Here is a 25,051-nt window from a genome sequence, read left to right on the forward strand (position 1 = left end):
TAGTGGCTATAGAAGCCCGCCTTCAGTCAACCAAAGTACGTCGCCGAGACGATAGATTCTAAATCGTGTGTTTGTGAACCCCACCGCAGCGCGTGACGTTATAATGCAAGAGCTTTTACCTAAGTGAAATACACGTTACAGCTAGTTGAACCTATCGCCCCACACTGTCCTACCTCGGTGCTCCTCAAGACACGTGACGCTACTAACGAGCTTCCATTGGCTGGAAGATAAGAGCGACAGTATCGGCGCACGCAATATAAGCTGGCGGCGGCCGCAGATCCCTCAGTGCGAACTCCACGATGGCTCCCCTGCAGACTCTGCTGCTGGCATTGCTGTTCGCCACGGCTGGCCACGCCTCCTCGCTGCCTCGTGCAGGTACGGTGCTCCCTTACACGTACCACAACTCGTCCCTCAAACCACACATTTCTATTTTCCATCAAACGTCCACGTATCTTTGCCGTAAGTCCATACTGATAACACACGTTCATTGTACACTTCCATTTGAAGGCCTGGTTTGGCTTAATCGATTTTTTTTCACCTGTAGCCCCACTCATTTTCTACATCTAAATTTGCATCTGTACGCCACAACCGACCGTACTATATACAGCGGGGGGTACTTTGTGTACCACTGCCCCTTCCCGTTTTCCGACTGCAGTTGCAAATAGTAATCGGGAAGAACAATAATGGTTGGTAAGCTTCTGTTCGATCTTGAATGCATCTAATTTTATCTTCATGGCCTTTTCGTGTGATATGAATAGGAAATGCCGTGTGGCTAGGGCCTCCCGTCGCGTAGACCGTTCGCATGGTGCAAGTCTTTCGATTTGACGCCACTTCAACGACTTACGTGTCGATGGGAATGAAAAGATGATGATAAGGACAACAAAATACCCAGTCCCTGAGCGGAGAAAATCTCCAACCCAGCCGGGTATCGAACCAGGGCCTCTAGGTATGACATTCGGCCGCGCTGACCACTCAGCTACCAGGGGCGGACATATGAGTAGGAAGAAACAATACGTTCGCTGACTCTTCCAGGAAAGTACGTTCACCGAATTTTAACAGTAAGCCGCACTGTGTTTGGCAAGCCTTTGTTGCAGCCATATCCGCTGGAGAATACCTCGCGACACTTTGGCGAATGTTAAACTAACCTGTGACGAAACAGAGTGCTCTTCTCTGAATATCCTATGTGTCCACCATCAGTACTATACAATATTAATATGTCATTTAAGCAAGGATTTCGTAAGTTGCCTCCTGCCAGACGGGACTACTCTTACACAGAATTAGCCCTATAGCCCCCATAATCTGTCTTTCCTGGGATTGGTTGCATGTGGTTGTTCCACACTGAATTGCTTTGTGTACACACATCCAAATACTGACGGGATGTGAATGCTTTCACTGCGTGTTCATCAATCTTGTAATCATATAATTATGGTCATTGCGCCTGTTTGTGCACAGTACCTTACATTTGTTTTTATTGAAGCTCAACTGCCAATCCTATGCAAGGCTTCCTGCATCTCGCTACAGTGTCCTAAGCTTGCCTTCATCTACATCTACATCTACATCTACATGGATACTCTGCAAATCACATTCAAGTGCCTGGCAGAGGGTTCATCGAACCACCTTCACAATTCTCTATTATTCCAATTTCGTATAGCGCGTGGAAAGAATGAACACCTATATCTTCCCGTACGAGTTCTGATTTCCCTTATTTTATCATTGTGATCGTTCCGCCCTATGAAGGTCGGTGTCAACAAAATATTTTCGCATTCGGAGGAAAAGGTTAGTGATTGGAATTTCGTGAGAAGATTCCGTCGCTACGAAAAAAGCCTTTCTTTTAATGATTTCCAGCCCAAATCGTGTATCATTTCTGCGACACTCTCTCCCATACTTCACGATAATACAAAACGTGCTGCCTTTCTTTGAACTTTTTAGATGTAGTCCGTCCGTCCTACCAGGTAAGGATCCTACGTCGCGCAGCAGTATTCTAAAAGAGGACGGACAAGCGTAGTGTAGGCAGTCTCCTTAGTAGATCCGTTACATTTTCTAAGTGTCCTGCCAATAAAACACAGTGTTTGGTTAGCTTATTCTCCAAAACATTTTCTATGTGTTCCTTCCAATTTAAGTTGTTCGTTGTTTTACAATTAGGTATTCAGTTGAATTTACGGCTTTTAGGTTAGACTGATGTATCGTGTAACCGAAGTTAAACGAATTCCTTTTAGCACTCGTGTGGAAGACCTCCCACTTTTAGTTATTTAGGGTAAATTGCCAATTTTCGAACTATTCAGATATCTTTTCTAAATCGTTTTGCAGTTTGTTTTGATCTTCTTATGATTTTATTAGTCGGTAAACGACGGCGTTATCTGCAAACAACCGAAGACGGCTGCTCAGATTGTCTCCAAAATCGTTTATATAGATAAGATATACCTTCCATGTATAGAACAGCACCATCAACGAAGTCTCACCAGCTTCCGACGTTTTCCACCTGGTCATTTGCATATCTTATCACCGATTGCCCTAAATATAAAAGCCATTCTGCAATGTTTTCTTTTCGATACGATTTTAGCCTGCGTAACTCCTGGTGACCATTACATGTAACTGACTTTTTTTATTCAGACTGTAAATTCAGTAATCCAATCATCTTCAAAGGTCTAACCCAACACAAAGGATACGTATGCACAAAGAAAGACATAAAAAAATTTCTTGGACCCAATGCCATTCTGAGTGAGGGAAGGAATAAGTCTCTGTCTGAGTGATTTGATGCTGTTTACCAATTTTGTTTTAATCTTATCGCCGTCATCATCGTCATTATTATTAGTAGCTATTGTTACATTACCTTAATATTCTTCCTATGAATCTGAGTCTGTCATCTGGTTTTCCCGCTATTTGTTGTATGTGGTCGTTCCACTTAAGCTCGCTGAGGCTAGCTACTCCTAGATATTTTACGGTAGATACTTTTTTCCAGCGCTTTGTCATCAATAGTGTAGCTATACAGTAGTGGATTTCTTTTCCTGTGCAGCCGCAATATGTTACATTTATTTACGTTCAGGGTCAACTTATATTACAGACATAACGGTCCTAACGCGCTTCCTTGGCTTATTCAAAAATTTACTTTTACATCTGTCAAATCTGTTCCGTTAAGAGCGACGTGTTGAGTTCTGCCTGCAAAGAAGTCTTGAATCCACTCGCAAATCCGCTCCGATACTCGGTAAAGTCGTATTTTTTTCACTAAACGGCAGTGTGGTAAGGTTTCAAATGCCTTCCTGAAGTCAAGGAACACGACATCAACCTGAGCGCCATTTTATACGCTCCTGTGGATCTCATGGAGGAACAGACCTCTATTTGCGGAATGCAGTTGATTCTTATAGATGAGACTTTCCTTCTCTAAGAGTGTCATAACTCTTGAGGAAGAAAAAGTTCAATTATTCTACAACATTATAGGTCTTCCGCTTAAGACTTATTGGAATTTTAGTCATAAGGAAATTATTTTTTCATCGCAATTTTTCGCACATCCACTGTTTTCAGCTACCGCAAATATAAAATCTTTTACACTGGTTCTATGAATACATTTTTAATTTCTACTATTTTCTCTTCCATGTAGTTTACGGAACGGATGACGACATCTTATTGTTATATCTTGCCTATTTCCTGTCTTGGCAGAAAGAATATTGTTCTCACTGCAGCGAAATGTCTACCGCTGCAGATACTCAGTATCTATTTTTGCAAGTTCTTTCTGTATCAGTTGCATACAACTTTGAACACTTCTGTTCAAATACTGCCATTTCTCATTGTCATCCTTTCTTTCATAGACTGAACGGCTTTATACACTTCTTCTGCCGCTACTTCTGAAACGCCATTATACTGATTTATATTTATCTGTATATCTAATTCATCTCTTGGACGTCGTAAGCCTTTAAAAAAATCTTCTAATACTGTTACTGTTTCCCATGTCGACTTACATGATGAAACGTGGTGTCTATTAACTTAAGATACTGTCTTATTTTATGCATACAGCATTTCGCACAGTCCTCATACTACACATTCTTTTCAATTACACACATCAAAAAAGTAGAGATCAACATAAACATCATTTCCGCCCTTTTTATTGTTCATGAAAACCACACATTGCATATTGTACCACCATACAGCGAGAACTTCAGAGGTTGTGGTCCAGATTGCTGTATGCACCGGTATCTCTAACACCCAGTATCACGTTCTCTTTCGTTGATGCGTGCCTGTATTTGTCGTGGCACTGTTCATGTTCATCAAGGCACCGTTGTTCCAGATAGTCCCACTTCTCAACGGCGATTCGGCGTAGATCCCTCAGAATAGTTGGTGGGTCAAGTCGTCCACAAACATCCCTTTTCAATCTATCCCAGGCATGTTCGATAGTGTTCAGGTCAGGAGAAGATGCTAGCCACTATCGTCGAGCGATGTCGTTATCCTGAAGGATGTCATTCACAAGATGTGCACGAGGGGGGCACGAATTGTCATGCATGAAGAGGAATGCCTCGTCAATATGTAGCCGATATAGTTGATAGTTGCAATACCGGTTAGAGGATGATATTCACGTATTGTACAGCCGTTGCGGCGCCTTCCATGACCACCAGCGGCGTACGTCGGCCCCACATAATGCCACCCCAAAACAGCAGGGAACCTCCACCTTGCTGCAGTCACTGGACAGTGTATCTAAGGCGATCAGCCTTATCGGGTTGCCTCCAAATACGTCTCCGACGATTGTCTAGTTGAAGTCATATGAGACACTAATCGGCGATTCCAATCCTGAGCGGTCCAATCGGCATGTTGTTGGGCCCATCTGTACCGCGCTGCATGGTATCGTGGTTAAAGATGGAGTTCGTCAGCCTACTGTGCACAGTTACAAGACGTCCTGTGGCTGCACATAAAGCATTATTCAACATGGCGGTTTTGCTGTCAGGTTTCCTCCTTGCCGTAATCCGTAGGTAGCGGTCATCCATTGCAGTAGCGATGCACGTCATCGGCAGTTCCTGTCTCTCTGTTTCTCCTCCATGACCGAACAACATCACTTTGATTCACCCCGAGACACCTGGACGATTTACTTGTTGAGCGCCCTTCCTGCCACAAAATACACTCCTGGAAATGGAAAAAAGAACACATTGACACCGGTGTGTCAGACCCACCATACTTGCTCAGGACACTGCGAGAGGGCTGTACAAGCAATGATCACACGCACGGCACAGCGGACACACCAGGAACCGCGGTGTTGGCCGTCGAATGGCGCTAGCTGCGCAGCATTTGTGCACCGCCGCCGTCAGTGTCAGCCAGTTTGCCGTGGCATACGGAGCTCCATCGCAGTCTTTAACACTGGTAGCATGCCGCGACAGCGTGGACGTGAACCGTATGTGCAGTTGACGGACTTTGAGCGAGGGCGTATAGTGGGCATGCGGGAGGCCGGGTGGACGTAACGCCGAATTGCTCAACACGTGGGGCGTGAGGTCTCCACAGTACATCGATGTTGTCGCCAGTGGTCGGTGGAAGGTGCACGTGCCCGTCGACCTGGGACCGGACCGCAGCGACGCACGGATGCACGCCAAGACCGTAGGATCCTACGCAGTGCCGTAGGAGACCGCACCGCCACTTCCCAGCAAATTAGGGACACTGTTGCTCCTGGGGTATCGGCGAGGACCATTCGCAACCGTCTCCATGAAGCTGGGCTACGGTCCCGCACACCGTTAGGCCGTCTTCCGCTCACGCCCCAGCATCGTGCAGCCCGCATCCAGTGGTATCGCGACAGGCGTGAATGGAGGGACGAATGGAGACGTGTCGTCTTCAGCGATGAGAGTCGCTTCAGCCTTGGTGCCAATGATGGTCGTATGCGTGTTTGGCTCCGTGCAGGTGAGCGCCACAATCAGGACTGCATACGACCGTGGCACACAGGGCCAACACCCAGCATCATGGTGTGGGGAGCGATCTCCTACACCTGCCGTACACCTCTGGTGATCGTCGAGGGGACACTGAATAGTGCACGGTACATCCAAACCGTCATCGAACCCATCGTTCTACCATTCCTAGACCGGCAAGGGAACTTGCTGTTCCAACAGGACAATGCACGTCCGCATGTATCCCGTGCCACCCAACGTGCTCTAGAAGGTGTAAGTCAGCTACCCTGGCCAGCAAGATCTCCGGATCTGTCCCCCATTGAGCATGTTTGGGACTGGATGAAGCGTCGTCTCACGCGGTCTGCACGTCCAGCACGAACGCTGGTCCAACTGAGGCGCCAGGTGGAAATGGCATGGCAAGCCGTTCCACAGGACTACATCCGGCATCTCTACGATCGTCTCCATGGGAGAATAGCAGCGTGCATTGCTGCGAAAGGTGGATATACATTGTACTAGTGCCGACATTGTGCATGCTCTGTTGCCTGTGTCTATGTGCCTGTGGTTCTGTCAGTGTGATCATGTGATGTATCTGACCCCAGGAATGTGTCAATAAAGTTTCCCCTTCCTGGGACAATGAATTCGCGGTGTTCTTATTTCAATTTCCAGGAGTGTAACAATGTGGACGCGATCGAACCGCGGTATTGACCGTCTAGGCATGGCTGAACTACAGACAACACGAGCCGTGTACCTCCTTCCTGGTGGAATGACTGGAACTGATCGGCTGTCGAGCCCCCTCCGTGTAATAGACGCTGCACATGCATGGTTGTTCATCTTTGCGCGGGTTTAGTGACATCTCTGAATAGTCAAAGGGACTGATACAATATCTATACTCAACGTCTATCTTCAGGAGTTCTGGAAAACGGGATGATGCAAAAGTTTTTTTGATATGTGTATTTCTGTTATTAATTTGTCATTTTACTTTCTCTGTTTGACAAAGACATTACCGAGAAATTCTTTTAAATTTGGTACATGGTATGAAGTTCCTATTATTGTATTCTTTCTCTGTTCTCTCTTCCTGCTTTAATAGCTACTGGTCATTACATTTAAGGGGGTAGGACGTCAAATGAGCCTATTTGGAGCAGGAGAGGCACCACAGGACATTTTAATTCCCACTGTCTATAGTTTTACAAATAAATTCATAAAACTTTGTCAGCATGACCAGGAAGGATTTAGGATTCACACTTATAGCAGTGGATGTTCAAAAACATAGCAAACAAATTTATTTGTTTTAAAGTACTTATTAGCTTCATAATTTGTACACTGATTACATTCGTGACCGCTGCGGTAGTCCATTATCTTTTCCCGTCCGAAAAGTTGTCTTTTATAAACGAATGTACTTACTGGAACGAAAAAAAGAAAGAACAGATTTGTCATGGCCGCCTTGAATTGTGATTTACTTATTACAATCAGGACTAGGATACGGTTAGAGGTTACTGTGGCCTTAGTGATTTACCAAGTAAGAAGCGAGCGCGACATTGTAGACTATACGCTTCGCGTTTACTACAGTTGTGACACTGTACTGTACGACGAGTGGTCTGATCTTGTAGAATTTGTATATTCATTGGATCCGTCAAGGTTACGTCACATAAAGTTATATTAAAAGAAAACGCTAGTGTCATGTTGAACACGACGGAAACATCATCTGATCGTGAAATCGTTTTGAACTGACAAGAAGACAGTTTCCTATTGAAATTGGAATTACGATCACTGTAATTGATTCGCAGGGACAAACGCTTCAAAGAGCCGGGTTGTATTTACCAAAGCCCATCTTTACTTACAGACAACTGTACATAGTATTTTCAAGGGTACATAAATCACCTAACAATTCTATACCCTGTAAGAAAATGAGAAACAAAAGGAACAAGAAGATTACATTTCGTTGAGACCGTGATACCGTAAGGCTCTGTTAGGAGTTTTGTTGAAAATTATGTACATGGAAATATATTACTTCACAAGGATGTATCATCAGTTCGTGATTATTATTTCACATTGTACGGTTCATTTTTAAAAATGTTTTCTGTTCATTCCCACAGCTACTGTTTACCAACGCCTACACTTACTGCAATACAGTGGAAAGCATTTTTTACGAAAATACCAAACGACATAATTTCCGATACAACTCTCCCACTTCACGTTTATCGGCGGAAAAGTATTCTTAAGCTCCAGTCTGTGCATTACCAGTTTTGGTAATTAGTGTTCTGTTTACAAATTTCCCCTCAATGGTAATGAGAATCCAGTGAAAATGGCAGCTGACATACAAGGAAAATTTTGGACCAGTGCTAAGGAGAGATGGAGCTGTAACTCCGTGTAAAGTGCACGATCTCCACGCATGTCACGCTTACATATTATTTAAGACACTTAAATTCTTCCTTCCCTGTGCCTTTTGCATACTCCGTCAAGAATAGTGCGCTCGTTACGAAAAATAATTTTCTCTAAACACCAAAGTTTCGCATTGTGGCTGCAAAAAGATAGAGATGTATCCTGTATACCGAGTATTAGCTCCAAAAACTAAAAACTAATAACACAGCATTCAAAGGCAATGTTCGCTACCTCTTATTGTCTTCTGTTTCCTCTAGTATAAATGATTCTACCCATATGCAAGCGAATGTTAGTGAATTTTGTGCAAAGCTCATTTGCCTGTGTTCGCTTCCATTCACTCCATTGTGTACTAGGCCTTATGTGCTTAAAATTGCTGCCTGTGAATTCCGGATAATTCCGCTACGCGGTGCTGTGTGAGTGGTTGGCCGCGTCGCGCGCTAGGCGGGCAAGTCTGTACAAACGTCTGGTACAAGCTGTTTTTCGGGCGGCAAAAATGTGCAACTTCAACATTTTTTATAAAACACTTGCAGTGCTTCTTAGCAGCCAAAATCTTGGCAGTGAATTTCTTTCGTTGACTTCTTCCTGTGTAAAATATTTGATAGTAGCTTTCGATATGTCTTGTAGGACCATTCCGTTGTAAGTGCCCACTAATCTCACTCAATGAGATTGTATCGCAATGGCTTGATTTTGTGTGGTATGATTACGCCGTAATTGTATTTATTGTAAAAGTAAAACGAAAATCGTTTATTTGCAACTTTTTAGCTTTCCTTCAGGAGGGACTGAAACTCTTTCGCATCAAATAAAGTACCTAGAAATAACAGAAATTTTGAAACCCGTCTAGCCAAGAAGGCCGATATCTTCACATAATAATTAGAGTAGCTAATAGATACCTACTTCGTCACTTATTATTTACTAATATAGATCAAAAGTAGTGACACCCATTCGTTATAGACTTTACATTTCGACATATCGGAAGCCTAGTTTTGAAGATATCGTTTATTTTGTCCACTGCTTTCAACCATCCGAAACGGAAAATTATTATAAATTAGTTGTATGACTACATTTTTAATTGAAACTGTTTTATCTTCTATGTAGTGACTACACATATTCTTTTCCGTGCCGATATCTCCTTTCTTACCTCCTTCCTCTCTTGAGAGATAGAACATTGTTCACGCTGCAAGGAATTGTGTTACTCCGCAGATAATATACACAAGTCTTGCAACTTCTTTCCGTGAGAGATAGAACATTGTTCACGCTGCAAGAAATTGTGTTACTCCGCAGATAATATACACAAGTCTTGCAACTTCTTTCCGTGTCAATTTTCAGCTCAGCTTTAAACATTTCTGGTCAAACACTATCATTTCACGCTGTTCTCCTTCCCTTCATAGACTTCTTCTTCTTCCTCTTGCTGAAACGACTCTGCTTATGCAGGCCGTCCACAGAGCCTCTACCGAGCATCTCTTTTGTCCCACAGCATTTCCTCTGCATCCAACATCTACAGATTTTCTCTTTCTATTTCCTCAATGATGGCACGAGTTTTCCTTTTATGTTGATGCCTTTTGAAGTATTTTGTTTCAGGATCTTTCTGTTACCTAACATGCAGCGTAACATGTTGTTGTCATCTGTAAATTCTCTACTACATCTTTTGTGAATTATTCCCGAGACATCTTCTTGGCCAGTGCCCTCATTTTTCTCGATGCTCTGCTTACTCGTTCCTATTTATCTCCATTATGTTCCATTCTGTCTTTGAACCGTCCTCTCCTTGCGTTATTCTCCTTCTTGACTTCTGCAGCTGCTTCATTCCATCGTGGAGTTTCCATGTGTCTGATTTTTGTTGATGTACTTCCTTGACTAAGGCCCGTTCCAATCTCCTCCATTCTTCTGCGCTTCATCCTTCCTCTCATCTTTAGGAAGCAGTGCCTTAATCTTCTCCTCATATATGTTCTGTATTTCTTTATCTTTCAGTTCCGAGAGCTTTACTTTAGCCTTTCTCTTTCCTCCCTATGTATCTTTTCTAAATTTCTTCAGTGTTCATTTTTCTCTTCCTTCATTTATTATTATATTGGGTACTATGGATTTCTGTTCCAAGCTCTAACTGTATCTGGTAGACATGTGACTACCTCATTTCTTATATCGTCCAGTACCAATTATTCATTAATTTCTCAGACATGCGTCTAGCAATATCCACATTTCTGCAATCTTTTCTGTGACTGTTACATACCTTATTCTGTCATTGCCAATTGAGTCTTCTACAACCACAGTCGTGTTATATTTTAGAGAATAATCCAGTTTAGTGAAAAACACACCCTTCTCGTCTGTTTCATATTTTATCAGAGGAGGGTGAACCTGGTCTACATCAAGAACATTTCCTTATAATATTATCTTAAGTTTAATTATTCTGTCCCTCCCACTTTAAGTACCCCTTTCTCCAGGTCTGTAGCTGCTATTATTGCGACATCATTACTTCTTTTGTCTCTTCGTAATCACCTCTTTTTCTTACTACATTTAGTACCATTATTAGTACGTTCCTTTCTGTCATTATCTCTGTGATTTCCAGGAGTCTTGCATCCTTTCAGATGGATACAATATTAAAAGTCCCAATATTTACATTTTTTGGACAAATTTGTCTTCATGAACCGTGTGTGCAGTCATAACTGGCAGGTCTGGTCAAACGCTTTGTCACTTGCTGTATTGGTTTCGATCCGAGATTCGATTGCTTCTTCAAGGCAAATGGATTGCACACTAATGAATGGTTGAGCTTATGGTAGCTTCATCGTAGTCACAATGACTCTATCTTTCTGTGCTCTTGTAGGACCTCCACAGGTACGGTCTCGCAACAAACGCAGATCCCGCAGCACTTTGACCCCAAGTCAATCCCCTGCTTCTTGCCGTTGTGCATCTCCCACGACTTGGACGATGGGTTGGACCTGTAGAGGACCTTCCTTCGTAGATCGATCGTTTTTATACAACTCATCTGCCACTACTTCAGGAATGTTATAGTTTTCATTAGTACTTACCTGGGTATCAAACTCATACCTTAATTTTATGAACAATTAAAGCAATCTTGGAGTGTTCATATTATTGCCTCCGCCGCGTTAACTGATGAAATGTTCTATCTCTAAGGATTAGCTAAAGTTTCTGATACTTCATGTTACCTTAAATTAGTTCTCTTTATAATTTTTCATTTTATCTTCTCTTATTCATGCCAGCCGGTGTGCCGAGCGGTTCTAGGCGCTTCAGCCTCGATTCGTGCGACCGCTACGGTCGCAGGTTTGAATCCTGTCTCGGGCATTGATGTGTGTGATGTCCTTAGGATAGTTAGGTTTAAGTAGTTCTAAGTTCTAGGGGACTGATGACCTCAGACCTTAAGTCCCATAGTGCTCAGAGCCATTTGAACCATTTCTTCTCTCATTCATGGGGACATTTAGTTTTGTTTAAGCAAATGATATCAAGTTAATATCACTATATTCCTTTACATTCTTCGTATCTGCTACATATTTGATGTTTGAGATTAGATAATTACCCCAGTCCCCAGCTCGTGGCCGTGCGGTAGAGTTCTCGCTTCTCGCGCCCGGGTTCCCGGGTTCGATTCCCGGCAGGGTCAGGGATTTTCTCTGCCTTGTGATGACTGGGTGTTGTGTGATGTCGTTAGGTTAGTTAGGTTTAAGTTCTAGGGGACTAATGACCATAGATGTTAAGTCTCATAGTGCTCAGAGCCATTTGAACCATTAATTAGCCCATTCCGCTATGTTCGTATTTGCTTCAGTTCCTAATACACTGAACGTGTCACTTAGTTTGATCTCGTACACTTCCCTGTTCTTAACAAATTGTCATAATATCCATATTTGGTCTACTATGTCATGAGTCTGTTTTTTTTTTTGCACATTTGTCTATGTATACACTGTCCAATAATTGGCTATAATCAGTATCAGTTATAAAGTGACGACAAAACGTCACATCCTACAGAATCCCTATTTTTCGATTATTTTTACACGCTTTTTTATTATTTTGCAACAGAAACCATGTCTCACGTCATACATTTAACTATTGACGCTGGTCTTAAAACTGGCAGTTTTGTAGAAATATCGACTGGCGTGTTAGACTTAACGTGTATCTAGGACGATTTGTCTACTAGTCTACGAGGTGATGCTTGCTCTAACTAGTCGCATCCCTGAAGTTCTTACTCAGACGGATTTTTCATGAATGGTAGCATGCAAGAGGGGAGTCAACGCAACACCATAAAATCACATGTCACATTTGAAAAGACGTAAATGTTTTGCACCACTGTTTGATGGAGTACTCGTTCAAAATTAATGTTCAGCACAAGCAAGTGTACACCGAGGAGACAGACGTCACGGGACACCTCCTAACCTCGTGTCGGACTCCCTTTTGCCCGACACAATGCCCCAACTCTGCGTGACGTGGACTCAACAAGTCGCTGGATGTCCCCTTCAGAAATACTGAGCCATGCTTCCTCTACAGCCGGCAAAAATTGCGAAAGTGTTACCGCTGCAGAATTTTTCGCACGAACTAAACTCTCGATTACGTTCCATAAATTTTCTATGGGATTCATTTCGATAGGTATGGGTAGCCAAACCATTCGCCCCAATTGTCCAGAATGTTCTTCCAACCAGTCGTGAATAATAGTGGCCCGTGACATAGCGCCTCGACATCGATAAAAATTGCATAGTTGTTTGGGAATATTAAGTCCCTGAATGGCTGTAAATGGTCTCCGAGTAACGGAACATCAGAATTTAGAGTCAATGATCAGTTCAGTTGGAGCCGAGGACCCAGTGTATTCCATGCGAACGCAGCCCACACCATCATGGAGCCACCGCCAGCTTGTACAGCGCGTTCTTGAAAAGTTGGATCGATGGGTTAGTGGGGTGTGCGGTACAGTCAAACCCAACCATCAGTCTTACCAACTGAAATCTGGGCTCACCTAATCAGATCACGGTTTCCATTGGTCTAGGGTACAACTGATAAAGCGACGAGCACAGGAGACGATGTCGTGCTGTTACCGCCAAATGCTGCCACACTGTCTTAACGGTTACGTACTTCTGACTTCCCACATTGATCTATGCGGTTATTTCAAACAGTGTAGCTTGTCTTTTAGCACTGACAACTCTCTGCAAAGGCCGTCGGCTATTGCGTTATTCTGTGATGAGAGGTAATGCCTGAAGTCTGGTTTCAAGGCACACTCTTGACTCTGTGGATCTGGAAGAATTGAATTCCTGAACGATTTCCGCAATGGCACATTTCTCGTGCGTCTAGCTCCAACTACCATCCGACGTTAGGAGTCTGTTACTTCCCGCTGTACAGCCGTAAACACGTCGGAATCCTTTTCACATGAATCAAGTGTGTGCGTGTGATACCCCGCCAATGCACTGTTCTTTTATTCCTCGTGTAAGCGATACTAGCGTCCTCTGCCTATGTTCGTATCGCTATTATATGACACTGTCCCCTCAGTGTATATGTAACAATTCATGTGGAGAATTTTGTGAGAGTCGCGATCAGTTGTGCATGTCCTCAATTACTCGCCAAACAACGCAGTCTGCTCATCCAGTTCAGTAATAAACAAGTGAATGGTGATCGTGAATCTTCTGCTTGCTGACGTGGTGTCCAGCATAGTTTGTAAATGCGACGGATAGCACCAGAGTCCCTACATCAAAGCGATTATGGACATGACTGGACGCTCTTTAATTCATACCATTGTCTAACTGACATTTCTTTACGAAAGTTCCTCTCGCAGTTCCAGTCATTATGTACAGATGTTTATCCTTCGAATGTATCCAGTGCATTTGTAGCTTGTAAAATTTTACTTCAAATATTTCAAAATTTAAAGTTTCTGGAGAGACAGCTCTGGCAGCAGCGGTGTCTACAGGTAAATCGCTGCCAAACGGTGGGTACTGAGTGATGTGCTCATTGTGGAAGTCGATGTTAGTCACAGTTTGCGTGTCCGCGATGTACGTGGTGATCTGTACCCCATCCTATGGATGCTGTGCGCAACTCTGTCCACAATACTACAACGGCCTGCCGATTGGTCCTGGTCAGCCACTGTACAACGTGGTCCTTTCCTATTGGTTATAGAATTCAGCAATCGGAACAGAATTCTGAAATAGTAGTGCCAAAGTTTACAATCGGTCTTGGTAATTACGAGTTCGCTACGAAAAAGGCTCGTCATTCCTGCAATGAAGATTAAATTCACTGTCAACACAACTTTGCAATGGAGGCTAGAATATGTGTAAATGATTTTCTACTCAGTTACGGTAACAATTCTGATATTCATTGTTACGAAACACGCCAAGCATAACGTTTTTAGTGGATGGGTCGAAATGTTTCCCTAGTCGTTTGCGGTAACGTTCAAAAGTGTTTCATGAGTAGTGCTTGGATTTCTGTATCTCTGCATCTATATGTACTGAAGCTTATGGATTTGGGACCGATATGGGGGTGTTCAGTGTTCAATGATCCTGACTCTCACATACATAAAACTAAGTAAGGAAATTTCTATGTCTGTGTGTAGCACAACGCAAAATTCACATAAAATAACATGAAAACTATGGTCCCAGTAGCAGTGTTTCTGGTGATGTTTATGCATGTGTAGCAAAGCTACAAAGATGCGTTCGCTGATCGTTTCTTTTACACGATTGCCAATAACAACAGCCGATTGCTGAAGGTTTCTTAACGATTGTGAACAAACCGTTTACAAAATAAAACAAAGTATATTACTGATCATTTAACTATTGGAAGTGTTTAAAGTATGCGTTTATGAAATCGTAGCAACACTCCACTTACGTATTAGATTGAAACCGATTTTTTGTAACTTGAATGCCATAAACTGCTGAATAAATTTAATGGTTGCTCATTATACACAGACGCATATCAAATATTAGTCACTGTTTTATAGTGCTTCTCAGTTTCACTTATCTGTGAGGTCACATAAATCAGGCCACGTATATCACAACTTCCAGTAACGTGGTCTTGCAACTGGTATGTAAATAGTCAGCATCTCAGCTCAGTTACAGGAAGTAGACATTAGCAACGCCATCTACACTCTTTATAAAATTAAAATGTTGGACAGTGAGTTTCTCAGTCAGAACTCGCGTTTGAATGCTGTTTACTTGACCGAGGTCGCGTTATGCCTCTCGTAAAGTGACATATATACTAGAAGTTATGGGAACTGCACAGTGGCACGGAAGTGTCCTTTCATGTATGAGGTTTATTCTACATCTACATCTACATCTACATGATTACTCTGCAATTCACATTGAAGTGCTTGGCAGTGGGTTCTCCGAACCACAATCACACTATCTCTCTACCATTCCACTCCGAACAGCTCGCGGGAAAAACGAACACCTAAACCTTTTTGTTCGAGCTCTGATTTCTCTTATTTTATTTTGATGATCATTCCTATCTATGTAGGTTGGGCTCAACAAAATATTTTCGCATTCGGAAGGGAAAGTTGGTGACTGAAATTTCGTAAATAGATCTCGCCGCGACGAAAAACATCTTTGCTTTAAAGACTTCCATCCCAACTCGCGTATCATATCTGCCACACTCTCTCCCCTACTACGCGACAATACAAAACGAGCTGCCCTTTTTTGCACCCTTTCGATGTCCTCCGTCAATCCCGCCTGGTAAGGATCCCACACCACGCAGCAATATTCTAACAGAGGACGAACGAGTGTAGTGTAAGCTGTCTCTTTAGTAGACTTGTTGCGTCTTCTAAGTGTCCTGCCAATGAAACGCAACCTTTGGCTCGCCTTCCCAACAATATTATCTATGTGGTCTTTGCAACTGAAGTTGTTCGTAATGTTAACACCCAGGTACTTAGTTGAATTGACAGCCCTGAGAATTGTACTATTTATCGAGCAATCGAATTCCAAAGGATTTCTTTTGGAACTCATGTGGACCACCTCACACTTTTGGTTATTTAGCGTCAACTGCCACCTGTCACACCATACAGCAATCTTTTCTAAATCGCTTTGTAACTGATACTGGTCTTCGGATGACCTTACTAGACGGTAAATTACAGCATCATCAGCGAACAACCTAGATCAGGAACAGCAGAGGTCCCAGGACGCTTCCCTGGGGATCATCTGATATCACTTCAGTTTTACTCGATGATTGTCGTCTATTTATACGAACTACGACCTTCCTGACAGGAAATAACGAATCCCGTCGCACAACTGAGACGATACCCCATAGGCCCGCAGCTTGATTAGAAGTCGCTTGTGAGGAACGGTGTCAAAAGCTTTCCGGAAATCTAGAAATACGGAATCAACTTGAGATCCTCTGTCGATAGCGGCCATTACTTCGTGTGAATAAAGAGCTAGCTGCGTTGCACAAGAACGACGTTTTCTGAAACCATGCTGATTACGTATCAATAGATCGTTCCCTTCGAGGTGATTGATAATGTTTGAATACAGTATATGCTCCAAATCCCTACTGCAAACCGCGTCAATGATATAGGTCTGTAGTCCGATGGATTACTTCTACTACCCTTCTTAAACACTGGAGAGACCTGCGCAATTTTCCAATCTGTAGGTACTGATCTATCGGTGAGCGAGCGATTGTATATGATTGCTAAGTAGCAAGCTATTGTATCAGCGTAATCGGAAAGGAACCTAATCGGTATACAATCTGGACCTGAAGACTTGCCCGTATCAAGCGAGTTGAGTTGCTTCGCAACCCCTAAGGTATCTACTTCTAAGAAACTCGTGCTAGCAGCTGTTGGTGTTTCAAATTCTGGAATATTCCATTCGTCTTCCCTGGTGAAAGAATTTCGGAAAACTGCGTTCAATAACTCCGCTTTAGCAGCACAGTCGTCGATAACAGTACCTCGCCACTGCGCAGCGAAGGTATTTAATGCGTCTTGCCGCTTGTGAACTTCTCAATGTTCTGTGATATCGCTGTTCGCACTGATCGGCACCCATCGACTGCCATACGAGTTGGCAATCAATGTATTGAAGAGTGCCACAGTCAATGCCACGCAAAATCTATAGTCCCGTGCGACTAGAGGCGGAGAAGACAGACATATAATTTTTGCCCGACTGTGCAGTATCGTACTGCCACGTCACGTGTCTTGTCCAGCGACGGTAATGAACACAGAAGTAGCTCGACGTCGTCTCCGGTTCTGCATACCGTATCACCAAGGATGTATTCCTTTGCGCCGGCTCCTACGAGAACGGATGTTGCCAGGTAAAATTTCTCAACCTCATACTATCCTAACTGCTGGCGTAATGGTATCGGGGTTCCATTGCGAGCACATCACAATTATCTCTGGTTCGCATAGCCAGCCATATGGACAGCAGGCATTACGTTGGTGAGAATTAAGGCTAATGGATCTACCCTATGTCCCACGTCTCAGTGACATTATCTTTCAGTAAGATAATGCAAGAGCGTATGTTGCATGTGCAATCCTGACCTACTTAGGTACCGTCGGTATTCTACTGTTGGCCTCGGCAATACATTCCTCAGATTTCACAACCACGGAAAAAAAGAGTTCAGATGCTGGAACAGTATGTGGGAGACATGGATGTCAAGTGCAGTTAGCGACAGGAAGCTATGAGCTAAACAGAGGAGACTGGCCCCCACTCCGGCCTGCCGTCAATGTCAGCCGCTAGGATACAAAATGCAGAGAAGCGTCGCAAAATCACTCGACCCACAAGATTATAAAAAAAGATAAATGAATGCAAAGAGCATAATTCTTTGTATAATGACAACAATAAGTTACTGCTGTATAATGTATTTTAGCAGAAACGCTACAATTAAAATTATAACAGTGAAATAGTGAAAACAGGTTCGACGAACAATAGCTGCCCTCTATGGGTACATGATTCTGTTACGCGAGTCGAAAGAGCAGTCATCGGTAACCAAGGCGACGGCGGGTACAATATTGATACTTTCCATCTACAGAGACAACAGTGGTCATGTGCTGTATTTCGCGGACATGGAACGGAAAATGCGTAGAGCGCATGGTGCATCAGTTTGATAGAGTTATCCGAAAAAGGTGCTGACCATGCGCAATGAATCTCCAGAAAATGTTGAAATGGCCGTATGGGCCGCGTCGTGACTGCATGAAAACGAAAGATCATCCATCGATCTAGGGCCAACAACACCATGGAAGCACAGAAGTTGGTAACTAAAAATATTTACACATCCCTCTCAGTCTTTAATGTATTGTAGAGCATGGTTACGACGATCTAAAACTCATTGAGACATTTTTAAATAAAAGTGTATATGCGATGAGGACTGGTTTTTAATTTTTTTAAAATATTGTTAGTAATCGAGAATTCTTCTGATATCTTGCACAAAATAACATGCAGGTTTATTGCCCCACGTAGGGTGGCAATGATTAAGTGTTGTCAGTAATCAAGGAAGTTGAGACAGCAGAAGATTGCAAGATTAAGGGATTGATAAGCGAATGTGATACATTGTTTACATGATAATAATATGTATTATTATATTTTTGTTACATAAAATTACAAAACTCAGGGCCGATTTGAGTGGGCATGGACACGACGCAGTTATTTAGGGGAAGGGGGTGGGGGAACTGAATAATCTCGCCACTCCTCAAGGTCGCTCTTCCTGTGGTGACGTCGGCAGCAGACGCGCTGGTTCGTCACGGCGGGTCGCTTCGTAGCGGCGGCGTCGAGTCGGCAGCCCAGGCTCGGGTACGGTATCCGTGTTGCCGTGGCCGGAACACAGGTATCGCGGTGACGGGAGGCAGATCTAAACAACGAGTGGGGGAGCACCAAGTCATCTTGCTGCCCCGCGCTGCCTCCGGTGTTGTCCTCTACCCTTCTAACCACTCTCTAAGCTCAACGACACCTTGAAATTTTCTTCCTCTCATTGGCCGACTAAATCTGCATTGCCTCTCTATGACTAAACGCTGTTCCAAGACCACGCTTCCAATGCAGGTTCGGAATTTTGTATCCGATGTGAAGTGGTGTGTGACACAGGAATTGGAATCAATCTCACTTTTTCACTGTCAGGCCGCTCCCTGCGTTGGTCGCATATTGTTCCGACGTTTGTCTGCATTAGTTGCCACACAACACTTCTTTGTGACGGCTATATCTGCATGAGGCCTCGATAGCCTCATGTTCGTGCTTCGTCTAAGAGTCTGCTGACTTTCATAATCTATAAGCAGCCACTTTACTGTGCAGCATATTTTTTGTTGTTGTTGTTATTTTGTTTTGTTTTTCAGCAGGCTCACTTCTTCCGCCTTTCTTTAATTTCACACGCCTCCATCTGTGAATCCTTAGCACTTTGTATCTGCGCTTGTAGCGTTAAAAGATTTTACTTTTCACATTTAACCATATATCCCATATATAACATTGATGATGTCCGCAGCTCGTGGTCTCGCGGTAGCGTTCTCGCTTCCCGAGCACGGGGTCCCGGGTTCGATTCCCGGCGGGGTCAGGGATTTTTCACCTGCCTCGTGATGACTGGGTGTTTGTGTCGTCTTCATCATCATCATCAATCATCCCCATTACGGTCGGAGGAAGGCAATGGCAAACCACCTCCACTAGGACCTTGCCTAGTATGGCGGCGCGGGTCTCCCGCGTCGCTCCCCTACGCTCGGTAAACGGAGTATGGGACTCATCATCATCAACATTGATGATGATAATTTATGGCAATGTTTGCCGACAAGATAAAGAATGCAACCTTTAACACTAGATTGCGTACTCACGGCAGTTCTCCTTGGCTGTTTTTTGGTACGACTTGGAAAGAGAGAAACATTAATGAATGATCGCCGATGCGTCGGCTCTCGATTGTGTTCAGGAGACGTACAGATTGAATGCGCGAAAATAGTTTCTCAAATGACCTCTTAACCCGGATTGCTTTCACGCAATCAGACTCTTCAATGAAATTACCTAAGGGACCTATTTGAATAATAATTTTTAAAAAAATTAGAAATGAATGCAAAACGGTGAAATTTTGTAAAAAAAGTTGTCAGATGGCAAATTGAACACATTAATGGTCTCCCAAATACAATCGAGACACCGCGACAAAGAGCGAACCTGTAACAATGTTCATTTAAACATAAACATTATTTGTGGTTAATTTAAAGAAAAGAATAAGCATAGATTTTCTATACAGTGGGTCATCAATATATTCTCGAAAAACAAAGGCGTTAAACTATAAACATTAACAAATTTTCAATGAATACAAAACTTACATTTTTATGTTTTTCTCATACATGGAGCAGTCCAACAATCGCTGCTTTTGTATGTGTGATATTTTGTAAAAATTAAATGTCCTGGCGTGCGCGTAAGTATTTTTTTATCGTCACAAGGTTTACAAAAGCGTTGTTTTTCTTGGTGATAACGTGGTTTTTCACACTAAATGAAATATAACTTGTAGCGCTGCTACACAACACGTCTTAACAAGTCGGCGACCAAACATCAAAGGTAATGAAGTACATGTTAACATATCGGCGACCAGAAGTACAACTAACTATAAAGACTCTAGAATTTTCCTAACAAATTATAAATTGTTCATTCTTCTGTTTCGCAGCTTCTTGCTATCAGGCGCTACGGCAATGATTTTAAATATCTGCTCGCAGCGAGCCATAGTGTTGAAAAGTACCTTTTAAACGCTGGCTGTGCGTCTTGGTAGAGGCGCACGTTATAAACAGATTTCGTTTCTTTACTCTCGCGTTGTCATGCTTAGCATCATTACAAACTACAGCTCGATGGCTGTCCTTTTCTCATCTGCAAATTGTCTGAAATCCAATAATATCACACGCTACATCCCATAGTATGCAGGATCCTCTCAACTGTCAGTGCGTTTTGCATTTTCTGACAGGTTCTTCACAATGCGCCCTTTCTTAACCGAGGCTAGGGCATCCACGGAGCTGTCCCCTGCGTGTGTGCAGAAGGCGTCTTTGGCGCTTACTCTATGGGGTTCGAATTTCCCTCATGTGCTGGTCCGCTGGCGCTGTGAGTCTGTGAACTTGGCCAGCAGTGGGCGTCTCACAAGTGACTGAACGTCACTGCAACGATCACGAAACTAACAAAACAGTTTCATCGTATAGTCGTCCTACTAAAGTACAACTTCGATATTCGATATCCTTCCTGGTTTACAACTTTGGTGGCCAGCTGTGTATTGCATTCTTCTTGACATCTAAGTGTCTTTGATTCTCTCTTGTGTAGGTTAACCTGTTTCGTGATTTTAGGTGAAACAACAGCAAACACTTGCTTTGACTTTGGTACAAATCTGAAGTAGACGAATTTGAAACAGTGAAGTAGAGTCTGCAAATACTTTCACAGTATTCAGTATTGTAATCTTTTTCAAGCTTATTGTGAAACTAACTTATCAGTGCAATTAGAATGACATTTCTATTCAAATTTCAGGCTGCTCGGTGGACGTGAACAGATCCAAGATGCCCTCCCCACAGCCGCTGCTGCTGAAGCCCGGCGGAAGCAAAGACGTGCACGGCTTCGTGACGCCGGACTCTTCGGGGGAGATCTCGCTCAGCCAGAACCAGCAGATCATCGTCGCGTGTCCCGGCAACATCATCCAGGCCACGAAACAGCCGCAAGCGACAGCCTCCTGTGTCTCCGGCTCCACTTTTTCCATCAATGGGACGTCGTACAACTTCACGGATCTCGCATGCAAGTCCAAGCCGAAGCCGTCGGAGCGGATTCCGGGCCAATCGTGCGGGAGCAGAGGACAGTACCAGGTGGTCCAGCTGGGCTTCGAGGTCGGCCCCGACTTCTACACGCTCATCGACGCCTGCTTCGACAATCGCTCCTACAGCACGGTGTACGACCACTTCACGATGGTCGCCGAAATAGGGGGAAAACAGAACTATTCCCGCAGGTCCGAATGGTTATGTGGCACCTTCTTCAGCAACATTGACATGGCGTATTATTATAATAGAACCACCCAAGTCAACACGGTCGGCAGGCTGCTGGGGGACCCTAAGCTCGGGTCAAAGTACATTTATGAAAGAAACTCCACTTCTGCAAGGAAAAACTACTTCCTCTCCAAAGGACACCTCACTGCTAACGCTGATTTCAGTCTCATCGCGCAGAGGTACGTCACGTTCTTCTACATGAACTCTGCGCCGCAGTGGCAAACATTCAATAACGGTAACTGGAAGACCATGGAAGAGAATGTACGTTCCTACGCTGCGAGTAACGAAACCGAGCTGGAAATCTACACGGGTACGCACGGCATCACAACGCTGCCCAACGTCACGAATTACCAGACGGGGTTGTTTCTTTGTGTTGACGGCGGCAACTACATCCCAGTGGCGAAGCTCTTCTGGAAGATTGTGTATAAGGCAGTTACTCAGGCAGCTGTAGTGTTCCTGGGTGTAAACAACCCGTACATCAATAAACCTGGCTCTGACTACTACATCTGCAAAGACGTATGCCCCAACATCACCTGGATAGAATGGGAGGCCAATAACCAAACGATGGGGTACTCGTACTGCTGTGAATATGATGACTTCAAGAAATCTGTTGTCGACGCACCCAGACTCAACGTTACCTCTCTCCTTACGAAATAGTCTCAACTGGATGGGAGTTTGAATTATCTTCAGAAACATCATGGAAGTCACACCAAACGAAAATCGTATTCAAAACTTCTACGGGATCCAACAAGGAATGTAAATATATCTGCAACTCTTTATTTCGGTTAGTTCACAGTCTTTGAACTTTGGCGATATCCATATTTTAATTGTATCTTCTTTGTGCCTTCTTTGAAGACATAAGCCTAAAGTTAAGAGGTAATTGTGGCTTTTGATTTACATATTCCGCCTCTCTCTCTGAAATTTATTTCTACCAGTTCAAGTAAAGCTGTCCAGTACGAATAATTTTGTTCCATTTATGATACGTTTTATTTTTAGATGACAGCATGGGAATGCTAGACTTTATGTATATATGATATATGAAACACAGCAAATTTCACAGTTTTATCCGATTTTACGTCTTAGTTGCATAATTACAGGACAAGGTTAGAGTGGAAAAAACAAGATGAGTGTAAATAACAGCAAAATCTATGTAAAGTTATTCTTAACCTAAACATTATGTGTATGTATGCATTTCAGAAAAATAAAAGAAAATATCCATTGATTATGCCACAAATGTCGTGAAACATATTTTTGTGTAAAAAACCATATTTTGTGCACTTTGCAGAAAGGCGAGCCCATCTTTAATTCATTATTATTTCCTGCAAGTACGGAAATTGAGCTCAAAACTACAATATGAATGAAAATATATGCATATTTTAAATTTTAATTTACATCATCATGCTACACAAAGTACTCTCATTAAATGTCAGTCTTTGAGACTAAGTGTTTCTCCTGCGTATTGAATTAATTGTACAGCGACTGGGTAAGAGAAAATTCAGTGACACTTGAGTCTGAATCTTCCATTTACTCCCTCTCTTAGGGTAAACGGTTGCCGGAAGACAGATTACGCGAGGATGTGCTGTAGATAGAACAGGAAACAAAGAATGTGATTTTATGCCTGGTATTATTAAGCGAACAGGACCTCTTGAGTAGGAGAGTTGTCGCGGTATTGTGAGGCGTTGCTGCGCTTCGTATTTCTCCGTATTTTGGGTATTTTACTTTTATGAAGCCGAAACATGTCTGCTTGTTACTAGTGGAAGTCATCCGGAAAGTCAACGTCGGTTACATACCGTATATCATCCTGTATGTCGAATTTAGTCAATGGGCCGTCGACCATTTCTTTCTACTTACTTACGCGTCACACTCCTCAATAATCCGCTACTACTGTCTCCCATATAGTCAGGTCTATGACACGAAACGTCGACCTAGCGCATTCAATAGTCTCTCTCTCTCTGTGCGTGCGTGTGTGTGTGTGTGTGTGTGTGTGTGTGTGTGTGTGTGTGTGTTTGTGTGTGTGCTTAAATGATAATAGTATCGAAACAGAATATCTAAATAAATGTTTTGCTATATTTTGCATTAACATTTGCACAAACATTTGGAAGCCTGTCTAATATTCGTTAATATATTATTCAGGAACATTTCAGGAGTTACTGTAATTGAATAGCTGACGTATTCCTGGCGTTATAAATGTTATCGTTTTACTAAAGGCTATGCTTTGTCACTGTCATTATTCATATCTTTTGTCTGTACTTTTTACTGTAGCCACATGCTGTACATCAGTTTATATTTCAATTTCTTTTTGACTTTCTCCCTCCTTTCTTTCCAAGAATCTCATGGTAGAAAATGTTTAAAATTTGTTGCTATGCCTTAGAATGTGTCGAAAAAGGGATAATTTTCGTCCTCCGGTGATGTTTCTGTTTACTTTCTGCTCTTAATACCAGTGAATTTATCTTCGTTTCCAGTCAACAGATTTCGTTATCCTCCTCCATAAACAAATAATCATTGCTTCCAGAAGTTTTACATCATCTGCTAACAGTTTCCAGCTTTGGCAGCCGTACACAATCCTAGTATAGATTTATGTTTCCAAAACTTTTTTCTTTAGGTAAAATCTACAATTTCGACCTCTATGGAATGATATTATTCAAGACCAGCGTTGCTTTCAGTTATAGAAGGGGAGATTTCGTGCCCGTCGTCTTAATAAGTAGGATTATTATGTGAAATTTTTCTGGCTTTTATTAAAGGTTCATTGCCAAGAGCGATAGAGGTGCGCAAGAAAGGGCGAATGTTCATCAAAATAACGACCTCCTCGTAATTGTGTGCATTCACTTCGAACCGTTTCTCGTATTTACACTACTGGCCATTAAAATTGCAACACCACGAAGATGACGTGCTACAGATGCAAAACTTAACCGACAGGAAGAAGATGCTGTGCTATGCAAATGATTAGCTTTTC

The 25,051-nt window shown here is 42.9% G+C and overlaps 1 protein-coding gene across 1 annotated transcript; it reads left to right on the forward strand.

The window, feature by feature from the left end:
- The first annotated feature begins 290 nt into the window (after window positions 1-290).
- Window positions 291-23,332, forward strand: LOC126299209 (uncharacterized). Its single transcript, XM_049991361.1, has 2 exons — window positions 291-375; window positions 21,593-23,332. Exons 1-2 carry the CDS (start codon window positions 300-302, stop codon window positions 22,753-22,755), a joined length of 1,239 nt encoding a protein of 412 aa, XP_049847318.1. The 5' UTR covers window positions 291-299; the 3' UTR covers window positions 22,756-23,332.
- The last annotated feature ends 1,719 nt before the right edge of the window (window positions 23,333-25,051 follow it).

The sequence above is a fragment of the Schistocerca gregaria genome, chromosome 1 (genome assembly GCF_023897955.1).
Source record: "Schistocerca gregaria isolate iqSchGreg1 chromosome 1, iqSchGreg1.2, whole genome shotgun sequence".
Classification (NCBI taxonomy): Eukaryota; Metazoa; Arthropoda; class Insecta; order Orthoptera; family Acrididae; genus Schistocerca; species Schistocerca gregaria.